This window comes from Azolla caroliniana, unplaced genomic scaffold (genome assembly GCF_043228905.1).
Source record: "Azolla caroliniana isolate FFs.n. ecotype wild unplaced genomic scaffold, voAzoCaro1.0.p SCAF_4, whole genome shotgun sequence".
NCBI lineage: Eukaryota > Viridiplantae > Streptophyta > Polypodiopsida > Salviniales > Salviniaceae > Azolla > Azolla caroliniana.
Genome location: NW_028230439.1, coordinates 24,734,937 through 24,747,192, shown reverse-complemented (window position 1 = coordinate 24,747,192; position 12,256 = coordinate 24,734,937). Strand labels below are relative to the sequence as shown.

Genomic DNA, 12,256 nt, shown 5'->3' with positions numbered 1-12,256 from the left:
GGGAAAAGTGGGTGGGTAGGTGGGTAGGTGGATGGGCATTCAATGAGAGGATGAGGGGATTGGCGGATTGTGAGGGGAAGGATCAGCCGGACACCAAGTGTGAAACCGACCCGACAGCTGGCACACGCCACGCCACGTCAGGCGCGCGAGGCCCTGGTATTGACAGTGTAGGATCCGCCGCCCCGGCCAGTTTCGCGCCGACGTGGCACCGCCTCTCCCGCCACGTCGGCGGGCCCGGGCCAGGCGCGCTGGCCACGTAGGCGCGCTCGGTGCCACGTCGGCCGATCGTACTGTTTGGAAGGGGGATTGGGGGGGGGGGGGGGCGCCTTCAATGCATGTTCAAACGTTTAAAAAAGGCGCATGAGAGAGAGGAGAGAGAAAAAGAAACCGAAAAGCAAAACAACAGAAAAAAGGAAGAGAGAAGAAAAAGAATTGGAATTCCAAACAAACAAAAAGAAGAAGAAGAAGAAAACAAAGCGAGCAGAACAGAGACACACACACACAAAAAAAAAAACAGAGAAAATAAATAAATTAAAGAGCAGAAAATAAAAAGAAAAGAAATCGATATTGTTTTTAAAAAAAAAAAAAGAAGGAAAAGAAAAGGTGAAAAAAAAGGTGAGGGAAAAAGGTTTAATTCCCCTTCCCTCTCTCTCTCTACGTTCTCTCTCTAGGCTCTCTCTCTCTCTCTCTCCCTCTCGTCCCCATGTCCTCTCTCTCTCTCTTCGCCATCTCTGTTTTTCTCTCTCCTCCTCTGTTTCTTCTTCTTCTTCTGCTTCATCTTCTTCATCTGCCACTCTGCCTGCACGTTCTACAATGCCTCCTCCTCGCTCTTTTCTAGAGAGAGACGCATATAATCATTAATCACATTGACTCTCTCTCTCTCTCTAGACTCGCCTGTTTCTCCATCGCCATCTCTGTGTGTGTGTGTGTGTGTGTGAATGCAGCAGGCATCACACTACCACATTCTCTGCTGAATGAACCAACCATTCATTGAATGAATTGATGAGTGAGTGAATGAGTGAGTGCCACTGCTGAGAGCAGCAAGCAGAAGAGGAGGAGAGCCCCCCCCCCCCCCCCCCTCCCCCCCCCCCCTGTGAGTATTGAGACATGAAGGGGTTCAGAAGAACAGCGGCTGCAGCAGGAGGCCCGCCATCGCTCTCTTCCTTTGATTTCGACCTAGGCCTGGACATAGACGCCAAGGCCAGCTCGACGCCATGGAAGCTAGAAGAGATCGTGGCCAGAGCCGGAGAGGAAGCAGACCAGCATTTCATGGAGGCGACCCTGGACCACTCCATCGCTGCGGCCTCTGATGACCCCGAATCTAATGTCCGCCTCCTCGACGATGGCGGCGGCGGCGGCGACGAAGAAAGCTGGGGCCGCGCCGCCAGGCCCTCCCCACAGAGCAGGCGACGGCCTCTCGACTCCTCTGTCATTGCCAAGAAGAGACTCACGGCCCCCCATGGACTCTCCGCAGCCGGAAAGCTCAGACAAGTCTCGCAAGAGCTCTCGCAAGAGCTCAAGGCGGAGATGAGGAAGCTCTCTGCTAATCTGGGGATTGGGAACACTGTGGATGGCTCTAGCCATGGCAGTAGCAGGGCTGCTATGCTCATGAAGAGGAAGAAGAAGGTATTGGCAAGATCAATCTCAGGTACGCAGTATGCTCTCCAAGGACTCCAATTCATCAGCAAAGCCACCGGGAATGCTCATGCGAGCGATGATCTATGGAAAGGCGTGGAGACCAGGTTTCATCAGCTTGCAGTCGACGGCCTTCTCGCCCGAGAGGATTTCGGCTATTGCATCGGTAAGCTGAAGCACGCACGCATGAGAGAAACAGAGACAGGCATAGTAATAATAATAATAATAATACAACATAAGTGTCATGGTCCTCTCTCGGACCTCAAATGTGACGACGAATGGGAGAAAACTGAAGCTTTTCTCACTGACTGTGTTCATGTGCAGTAGTTTGATCATGTTCAACAATTCTAGTAAAGATCAGTGCTTAATCCTAAGAGAAAGGCGACTAGGCATGCATGATCGTGTAATAACATATCTCAGGGAAGCAGGTTCTAATGTGATTGGAGGTGGGGAATGGGAGTAGAATTTGATACTCAGGCCCAACCAACTGAATTGAGAGAACGAGATAGATAAATAGATTGATAGATAGATAGATAGAGCCCATAGCAAAGATTAAACATGTTTTTGTATGTGTATGTGTGAGAGAAAGAGACAGAGGGAGAGATTATGTGTAGGTATGAAGGACTCGGGTGATTTTGCAAAAGAGCTATTCGATGCTCTCGCTAGAAGGCGAGGCCAGCGGCTTAATGCCATCTCTCTGAACGAGCTGCAAGACTTCTGGTGCCTCATCTCTGATCAGAAGTTCGATTCCCGTCTCCAGATATTCTTCGACATGTAAACAATTTCTCATTAGGATGAAGCCTATATTTGGATCTGAGCAATAAAAGAACTGAATAAAAGGTACTCTAATGCAATGCAGGTGTGATAAGAATGCCGATGGCCGCATCTCTGAGGAGGAAGTGAAGGAGGTAAATCTATGTATATGTATATGTATCTTATGTTCATTACATGGCTAGCAGTATCTCTAATCTGCTGTTCTCATTCGAGATATCTGTAACTTAATGGTCTTAAAACTTGAGTCATCTGCTTACAGATCATTGCACTCAGTGCTTCGGCCAACAAGCTCTCTAAGCTCAAAGATCAGGCTGAGGAATATGCAGCTTTAATCATGGAAGAGCTTGATCCTGATAACCTTGGTTACATTGAGGTGACTAGCTTGTCTTGATCAGGGATTGAATGTAGATGATTATTTTCTTCGCATGAGTGGATTAATGGTATTGTTTGTACTCTTGGATGTCTGTTGCAGCTAGCTCAGCTAGAGTCCTTGTTGCTTTGTGAATATGGTGGTTTTGTGAAGGATCGGCATTCGAATTACAGCCAAACATTGAGCCAAAACTTGGGACCACCTACAAGGAGAAGAGGCTTTGTTCCCCGGAAAATGAAATCAACCATGTATTTTGTGTATGAGAATTGGCAGAGGATATGGGTGATAGCTCTCTGGATATTGATGATGGCGGGATTATTTACATGGAAATTCCTCCAGTATAGGCAAAGGGCAGCCTTTCACGTGATGGGCTACTGCGTTTGCACCGCCAAAGGAGCTGCTGAGACTCTGAAGCTGAACATGGCCTTGATATTACTCCCAGTTTGTCGCAACACAATCACGTGGCTTCGTTCCTCTCGTCTAGGGGCAATCGTTCCATTCGATGACAATATAAACTTTCACAAGGTGTGATATTCAAATGTCTGTAGCTTCCATATATATGTGAAAAGGTTGGGCTTAATCATATCTAGGAAGTCTGCACCACTGGTAAATCCATGGAGCAATTTCTTTCTCCTGGGTATGTACAAGTTCCGATCCACAACATAGGTCATGGAGCCCCTAATGAATACTAATCAATTACACATCTCTAAGTACAAGATTGATGGTAATGATCGTGGCAATGAGAATGTAGTGATGTGCTTATGCAGACTATTGCGGTGGCTATAGTTATTGGTGTCTTTGTCCATGCCGGTACACACTTATCGTGTGACTTTGTTCGAGTTATTTGTGCGAATGACGCTGATTTCCAGCGATATGTAGCTGACGACTTCAATTACAAAAGACCAACATACATGCAAATTATGTTATCCGTAGAAGGGCTTTCTGGTATTGCTATGGTAATTCTCATGACCATAGCCTTTGTGTTGGCGAGCCGGTGGTTCAGACGGAACCTTGTGAAGCTGCCTTGGCCGCTTCATAGGCTCACTGGTTTCAATGCATTTTGGTACTCCCATCACCTGTTTGTGCTAGTCTACATCCTTCTTATCATCCACTCCGTATTCCTGTATCTCTCACATGAATGGTACCAGAAAACTGTGAGTGATGATGCTCTTTCTGGATATCATACTGTCCAGCCTTCTTTGTTGTGATTCTCATTGGTGTAACATGTTCTAATTATGTGTGTGCATGAATGAATGCTTGCAGACATGGGTTTATCTATCTGTTCCGGTAATGCTATATCTCGGCGAGCGCTCGCTTAGGGCGCTTAGAGCAGGGCATTACCCTGTGAACATTGTGAAGGTAGGTAGTAAGCTGGTTTTACCCGATTTGTACTGGTTGAACAGAACAAAATTCTATGCAATTACTTGTGTTAACATCGAAATGAGATCCATACATACCATTTCACCTTATATGCTTGCACATGGACATGCTAATCTATGCAGGCAGCAATCTATCCTGGCAATGTCCTTGCACTGCATATGACCAAGCCTCCTGGATTTAAGTACAAGAGTGGGATGTATATTTTCCTTCAATGCCCTGAGATTTCACCATTTGAGTGGTAAGCAATCAAACTGTGGTTGCAATGACACATCCCTGAAGTTTTGTCTATGCTTTCTATGCCAGTCCTCTCATGCCATATATATCTCTTCTGTAGGCATCCATTCTCCATCACTTCCGCACCTGACGACAATTGCATTAGTGTACATATCCGAACCGCTGGTGACTGGACCCAAGAAATGAGAAATGTGTTTTCTAAGGTGAATCGGACTCTTCTTCTGTTCTACCATGATTTCTGCCTTTTCCGCTCTGTACATATAAGCTCAAACTTGTAAGGAATGGCGGAATGCAGATAATGGCACCTCCCATAGGAGGTAAAAGTGGTCTTCTTCGAGCAGAATTCAAGACTGGCGATGAATGCAGGTTAGTCAAGTTGGCATTGTCTGGTGTGTGCATACATAGACATCGCATACACCTACACCTACACCTACACCTACACCTACACCTACACCTACACCTACACCTACACCTACACCTACACCTACACCTACACATACACATACACATACACATACACATACACATACACATACACATACACATACACATACACATACACATACACCTGCATACACATTCATGTATTGACACACACATACATAAATAAATTACAGATAGACATATATAATTACATACATTGACATTATGTAAATATAAATATCTTGTCAGGGACACCCACTGTTTGATGTGGACAATGCTGATGAGTTAATTTTGGGTCTTTGCAGATTTCCAAGGCTTCGGATTGACGGACCATATGGAGCTCCAGCACAGGACTACAGAAAATATGATGTGCTGCTACTCATAGGGCTTGGCATCGGGGCAACACCTTTTATTAGCATCTTGAAAGACCTCCTTCATGTCATAAAAATGGGGGAGCAACAACAGGTTGGCATATTGGTATTTAATGTATAGACACTTTTCTACTACAAGACCCTTTTCATCCTTGGATGAACACTTAATTGACAGCTTTATTTTGCCATCACATTGCTTGGCTAATGTAGGATACATCTCTAGACTTCAGCCCTGTTGTGGACAATCAAAGTCCTAGAAGGAAAAAGAAGCCAAGGTGCCCGACAAATGCGTACTTCTGTTGGGTCACGAAAGAGCAAGGGTCCTTCGATTGGTTCAAAGGGATTATGAATGAGGTAGCAGAGATAGACAACAAGGTAATCCCAAGTGTGTATGTAAAGCACAATATGAAAAGGCATTGCTTTGGTACACCTACTTTATTATATATAGTGTATTTAGTTCTATAACAACGTATGCTAAGCTCATTATTAAAACTCTTTGTATTTTTAGTTTTGAGATCAGTATAAAAGTAAGGTTTTACAAATCATTTTCCACAAGCCAAGGGGGTAAAAGCAGCATCATTTCTCCCAAGGCAATGCTAAATATTAATAAATACACATACATACATATATGATGTGTATAAACTTTAGGCATTGGCACGACAATGTACTCTCCTGATCTATACGGATCTATCCACCTTTGCACTTATTAGTCTTTGTTCGAGTAATGTTTCAATAATGGTTGCATATGCAGGCTGTAATTGAGCTTCATAACTACCTTACAAGTGTGTATGAGGAAGGTGATGCTCGTTCAGCTCTTATCACTATGGTGCAATCTTTGCACCATGCTCGGAATGGGGTTGACATAGTGTCCGGAACACGGGTACTGTTCGAACTAATCATATGTTATCAAATGAATAGCGTTTTTTTGACATATCTGCAGATATGAGCAACTTATAAAAGCAATTTGGAACCATGGTAATAATGTTTTCTAACATTGGTATACTGGGTTATCATGGTGTTATTCATTCAGGTGAGGACCCACTTTGCAAGGCCCAATTGGAAAAAGGTGTTTTCAAGGGTAGCAAATGCTCACAAGGATTCGAGGATAGGTATTTGTGAGATAATTTTAAGTGAAACCCAAACCCCAAGACTTGATGTTTAGTTCTTTTGTCTGATGCTAAATGAAAAGAAAGTTCGTTTATTTCGTTTTACTTGATTGGAATGTGTAGGTGTGTTCTATTGTGGACCATCTATTCTAGCCAAGGAGCTGAAGGAGCTTGCAAGAGACTATAATCACAAATCAAATACAAGGTTTGAATTCCACAAGGAGAATTTCTAGCCTGTTTTAGGTCACACCGCTTGTATCATTTTATATTTGTTTTATTTATTGAATGGAATGCCTAATCCCTGAGTGAAAAGGATTTTTTTGAAACCAAGAAAATTCTTGACAAAATGGGTGTGGGTTTGATCAAAATCAAGCGAGTTAAGCCCACTCTGGATTGCCCATTCTTATTCTCGCCTTGTAAATGATTTTTGTTACATTTTATATACATACATATATACATATACATGTTATAACAATGCAATCTCTGTCAATAGTTTGAGCATTCACATACAGATATCAGTTATTTACAAGCTGGATTCAATTGTTATCCCATGTAGATTGTTCATTTACGAGCAACAGTCAATCTTAATTGTTAGGAATGTGTCTCTGTATACATATTAATTAACCACCACATTTTCACAAAAACATTGTTGTCACAATCCAATATTCGCTGATATGGGTTACTCATTTACAAAACACATTCAATTGTCACAAAACACAATTGTAAGTTTATTAAGTCTACATTAAATGTCATTCCACTTGCTGGAAAAGCATAGAATTGAAGAATTTCCATTATTAATGTAGCAATAAAACCACTGTGCATGACGTAAATCTGCAATTCTATTGTTGGATCTACATGCTTTATGGTTGATATATTTGAAATTTGAGCCCCACAATTATAAAGATTATGAATCTATAAAGAATGATTTTGTGATGATGCACAACATTTTCTATCTACTGAATTACATGTCCTCATCTTCAAACTATTGACTCTACTTAGAGGGGTTGGTTACTTAAACCCTAAACCCTATCCTTACAACGAGTTTTTGGTTTGATAATTGATGTAGAATAGAAATGAAATGGTTTGTATATTTTGCCTGAACATGAATCCATGTGTTTGGCCTCAAAAGGTTGGGGACTCTCATATGCTTTGGGAACTACAATGAAGTAGATTGGTTAATATAACAAACTTGAACTTGTATTAAGCAACAATTTTAAATACAACCTTTTGGAAGCAATCATAGGAAATTGTTTGATAAAATCTTTGATCTCATGGATTGTTAGTTTGTTAGTTTCACTAGCATTTTAAATGATGACATGGCCTCAAATTGGCTAAAATCCAATTGTAATCCTCTTAGTGTGTGGGCCAAGGCCATCAAATAAAGTATATTATACAATGGTAAACAACTTGATATGCCTTCAATATTATACACTGTATGAACCAATGTATCCTAAAAGAATTACTCCAAGTTGAATTAGGTACATGCTCCAATAGAAATCATATTACAAGTTTTACCTCTTTATGACAAGTTTGTAAATGTTGATATGTCAACTTCCCTACGTCAAGTTGCTTCGATGGATTCTACGAATGTTCTCTCTACCTCCAAAAGTTACTTTAGTGCTCAACTTCTTTTTTAGTAGCATAAGAAGTTGGATATGTTAAGTATGTCTACTCTTTCCCTTTTTTAATGATGTGTGTTTGTCTTATTCTCTCAGTCTACTTTTTATGATTGAGATGAAATCTCTCTATTTTTATTTGAGTAACGAATTCACCAATGGTGGCATGGCATGTGATGGTTGCCACTTACGTGGATGTGTCAACAACTCTACAATTGTGGCATTGCCATTCTTTCAATTTGTCAATTAAAGCTTTGACATCAAGTCTTTGGAGGGCATTGATATCGGAGATGTATCCCATAGGATGAACCTTATCATTGTGATTAATCAAAATCTAGACGCTTGAAATAATGTGATCCAAACCAGGGCTCACATTCTTTGAGAAAAAGCATTCCAAAACTAGCAAGTTTAATCTATTTGTCGAGAAGGTTGCCTTCGTAAATAATTTGTTTTTTTCCACCATTGGTATTAAAATACTCCATACAATGAATATTGCATGTGAATGTGGTTGCATCATGTTTTAGACATTATTTCGGCATACATTTGAGACATTGGACAGCCATATATCCATCTTGGTTTATTCCAAACATTTCATAACACATCTTGTGCAAAGAGACCTTTGAAGATAGATAATCCATGCTTCATGGGCTCCACCACATTTTGCATTTAAGTAACAATGCAATTTGTCTCAACCAAAACTTGTCTTTCATTATCATCATGTATTGACTTGCCCTTAACCATGGACCCAATCCTACCACAAGTTATGCATGTCTTAAGTAATAACATCTGGAGATACTCCTCGTTCTTGCATTTGCCCAAAAATGTTCAATATTTCCTCACCAATACCACCACCATGTTTCATGTATCTTACTAACCAAGGCATTTCCAGCTCCAGTATTCGGAATTTGTTTCAGGAGGTTCGTTGTTTCAATCATAGCATGTATTTCCCTACCCTTCCTAGTGGATATAATGATACTAGAAGCTTTCACAGTACATGCAAATGTAAATATCTGGAGAAACACCCGCAGGCTGAATTGGCTTAAAGCACATAGTGCTTCCACAACATGCTCATTTTCAACATACCATGTGTAGGAGAACTATCATCTCTGATTCAGCTTCAATGTTGCCCTTATTATCCAACAAAAGAAATCTTGTATTAAATGTTAAATGCATGAATTGTACCATGTCAACCGATCTTATCTTAAATCGCCATCAAGAAGGAATAATGCTACAACAAGATCACGACGGTGTTTTCCATTAGAATATATACATTTTATTGCAACAACCTGTTTTTTCCACTACTGAAAATCTTGAGTTAGCATTACATACAAAACTTTATCTTTCTCGTCTCTGCTCAGCTTTAAAAGACTCATTAAAACATTCTTGTGCTGTAAAGCAAGGTATGACAATGCACAAATTTGGGATCCTTTTCAAACAAGTATTGCACTCTCGCTAGCTTCTCCATCCTTGCATGAAGCTGACCAACACCAGTTAACCAAAAACCATTCCCAATGCGCACACGACCTGCCATACTTGTTTATGTAGATGCACTCAATATGAAAGGTCACCTCTCTGTTGAAAGCCATGGTCCCTTTCAACTGCTCTTGGACTGTTATAGACATATCAAAGGATTAGTAATAACAGTTATACATGGGCACATGCCTCATGTCGGTGGAGGAAATACCGAGAGTGGTGGTTGATACCTCCAATGTATATCACCATTAACCATGCAAAATACCTTCATCCTTTCCCATCTCTTCTTAAAAACCTCTTGTTTTCAAAAGACTACATCTGAATCACCTTTGATAGCATCATATTCTCCTTTTAGTGTATGCACCAAGGTCACCCAAACCTCCTTGACTACATCCACAACATTCCATTGAATTTGTTGAAATATCCTTCGACATCTGGTCCACAAAACCCATATGATTATTGAACTAATCGTCTCCCAAACCACTCCATTTTGGACTGAATTAATAGGCATACATGGCGACACTTACGCAACATATCGACCTCTTGTATATAATGCAAAGTCAACATTTTCTTTTTCATAATCTTGTACCTCACCCTTAATACCAACCCACATCATTGCCCCCCATTTATATATTCTAGAGGCATAAACCTCATGCAAGAGACGTAAATATCTTTTCCAAACCAATTTGGCAGCCATACATGACCATAATAGGTGATGAAGAGACTCCACTTCTAACCCACAAAAATCACACATCTTATCCACTTCCTTACAATACATCCAAACCCTAACAAGAATCGCATAATAAACAATCAACCATCTAAATGGAATAATCTTCTTTGGAATTTGTATAGCCCATAGCCATTTCCAAAATGTTGCCATGTGAGTAGGATCCACATTATAAGTCAACCATTTTGTAGCTGCTATGGGCCAATGGGGTACCCTACGTCTTATCATTTCCCTTCCCAATCGAACAGAATACTGAAAAAACGGAATCGGCCTAACATCCTCCCTAGAATATGATGTAGGCAGCCACTTCCATTCTCCTAGGTCCCATTCCAATTCACATAATGGTTTTTTCCCCATTACCCATAGATCCCACCATGGATGAACATCATTAGGATTAGGGTCAAGGACCCAAAGCTTATCTACCTTAGCTAGAATTCTAATAGGTTTTAATATAGCCTTAGCCAAACATTCATCTTCCTAGGTAATCATCCCTAATCGTCCACCCTGTAGAACATCATAACTTAAGAAAGTACATCATCTCTAAGGCCACGGACTCCAAGTAAAACCTGAAAATTTGAAAATAATTCCATCCACTTATGACATCTTCAACATTATTTGTTTCACATAATTTTTTTGTGAGCTACAAATACGTGACATTATAATATTAACCTAGCACTTCAAACCTCTCACTAAAAGGCCCAAGAAACCAACAATTTCAAACAATTGCCCAAACTATTAGAAACACTAAAAGAATGTACGAACCCTTGTAGACAAGCAAACGAGAGAAAAAGGTAAATCTGGAATGCAATGATGTGGTATAGCTAATAGCGAACATTCACCTTAGTAGATCACAAAAGGATATTCCTACATATATTATGCCCATATATATTATCAAGTTTGGTAGAAAAAGAAGCCCACACATATTATGTCTAACACAGTGGCGATAATCTTTTCTGACATCTTACTCTATTCAACAATAGAATTGTGACTTACGGCTTTCTTCTCAAGGAAACAAAGCAAGAGCATCCTCCCCTTCATGCTCACTTTTTAAGTTCACCTCAAACTCCTTCTAAATGAGTAGTAGTAGATGTAAAAAGATATACTAATTGGGTCCTCGCCATGAATCAATTGCAAACCAATGCAACCTTTCACATGTACAATAAACATCCCTCACTCTTTTTGTAACATGTTTTTGCCATTGTTGCAAATCCTGAATATGCTCACATAACATGCCAATGTTCCCACTTAAGTTCTATTTAGATTCAACCACTACTTGATTGGATAGTTCCCTGCAAACGTATATGTAGATGATGTAAATGTCTTGCCATGTGTCAACCATTAGTGGGAGATTTTTGCAAATGAAACACACTAAAGTGAAAGTCCAGGTGATCAGACAAGTGAGAAATTGCTAAGTACATGATAAAGAAATTTAGGTTTCTAAGGCAAGTCTAGTGCAACTCTCATATTACCATGTAATTTTGTAACCAAAAAATGTCAAACACACTCAATCTCAAGTGTTATGATTTCTTTTCCTCTTAGTGATTATTACTATAGTTTTGGTGCACGACTGACATTCTCCTTTATTTTAGGCCATTTGCAATTCCATTTCATTAGAAATTATGCATGAAGAATAGCACGTGCTTGAGTAACTCTATCAAGCTCCTCATTCCATACAACATGTTATCAATCTCTTGATATTTCATTATGGCTTTTACAAGTTGCATTATATGGTTAGCTTGTATAAATCAATTAATATTCATCCACTATGAAGTTGTCCTTGCATACCTTACATTCTTCACTTATATTGCACCCAAGATTCAAGGTTGATGTTTACAGTGTCATGTTCTGATTTTGTCCTTTTCACACCATCCCACATCTTCCTTGGTGGTTTCAATAACCTTTACTCAAATAACTACATATTGTGTAGCATCACTTGAAAGCTCTAAGAGATTTTAACTCTCCACCTTATCAACCATTTACCATGGACAATAAATCATACCTAATACCTTCTTCCTATAGCATTGTCAAATGATTTCATATTTTCCATACAATCCTGTCAAGAAAACAAGTAAACTGAAAAAGTGGCATGCTTGCATGTAGGATAAAACAAAATATAAATTCACAATGATTGACATTTGGGATCTGTG

The 12,256-nt window shown here is 40.1% G+C and overlaps 1 protein-coding gene across 1 annotated transcript; it reads left to right on the top strand.

Annotated features, from left to right (window-relative positions):
• Positions 1-1,092: 1,092 nt before the first annotated feature.
• LOC147865584 (respiratory burst oxidase homolog protein F-like) lies at positions 1,093-6,768 on the top strand. Its single transcript, XM_087318430.1, has 15 exons — positions 1,093-1,801; positions 2,250-2,409; positions 2,495-2,543; positions 2,669-2,782; positions 2,882-3,304; positions 3,547-3,933; positions 4,043-4,138; positions 4,282-4,397; positions 4,494-4,596; positions 4,689-4,759; positions 5,122-5,281; positions 5,398-5,562; positions 5,939-6,067; positions 6,218-6,296; positions 6,417-6,768. Exons 1-15 carry the CDS (start codon positions 1,108-1,110, stop codon positions 6,524-6,526), a joined length of 2,856 nt encoding a protein of 951 aa, XP_087174556.1. The 5' UTR covers positions 1,093-1,107; the 3' UTR covers positions 6,527-6,768.
• Positions 6,769-12,256: the final 5,488 nt, after the last annotated feature.

Bases quoted from the DNA above. Each gene is read 5' to 3' on its own strand.
- LOC147865584 (XM_087318430.1), top strand. From the start codon at position 1,108: ATGAAGGGGTTCAGAAGAACAGCGGCTGCAGCAGGAGGCCCGCCATCG. The intron at 5,563-5,938 runs GTAATCCCAAGT...TTGCATATGCAG, and splicing joins TAGCAGAGATAGACAACAAG to GCTGTAATTGAGCTTCATAA. The intron at 6,068-6,217 runs GTACTGTTCGAA...TTATTCATTCAG, and splicing joins ACATAGTGTCCGGAACACGG to GTGAGGACCCACTTTGCAAG.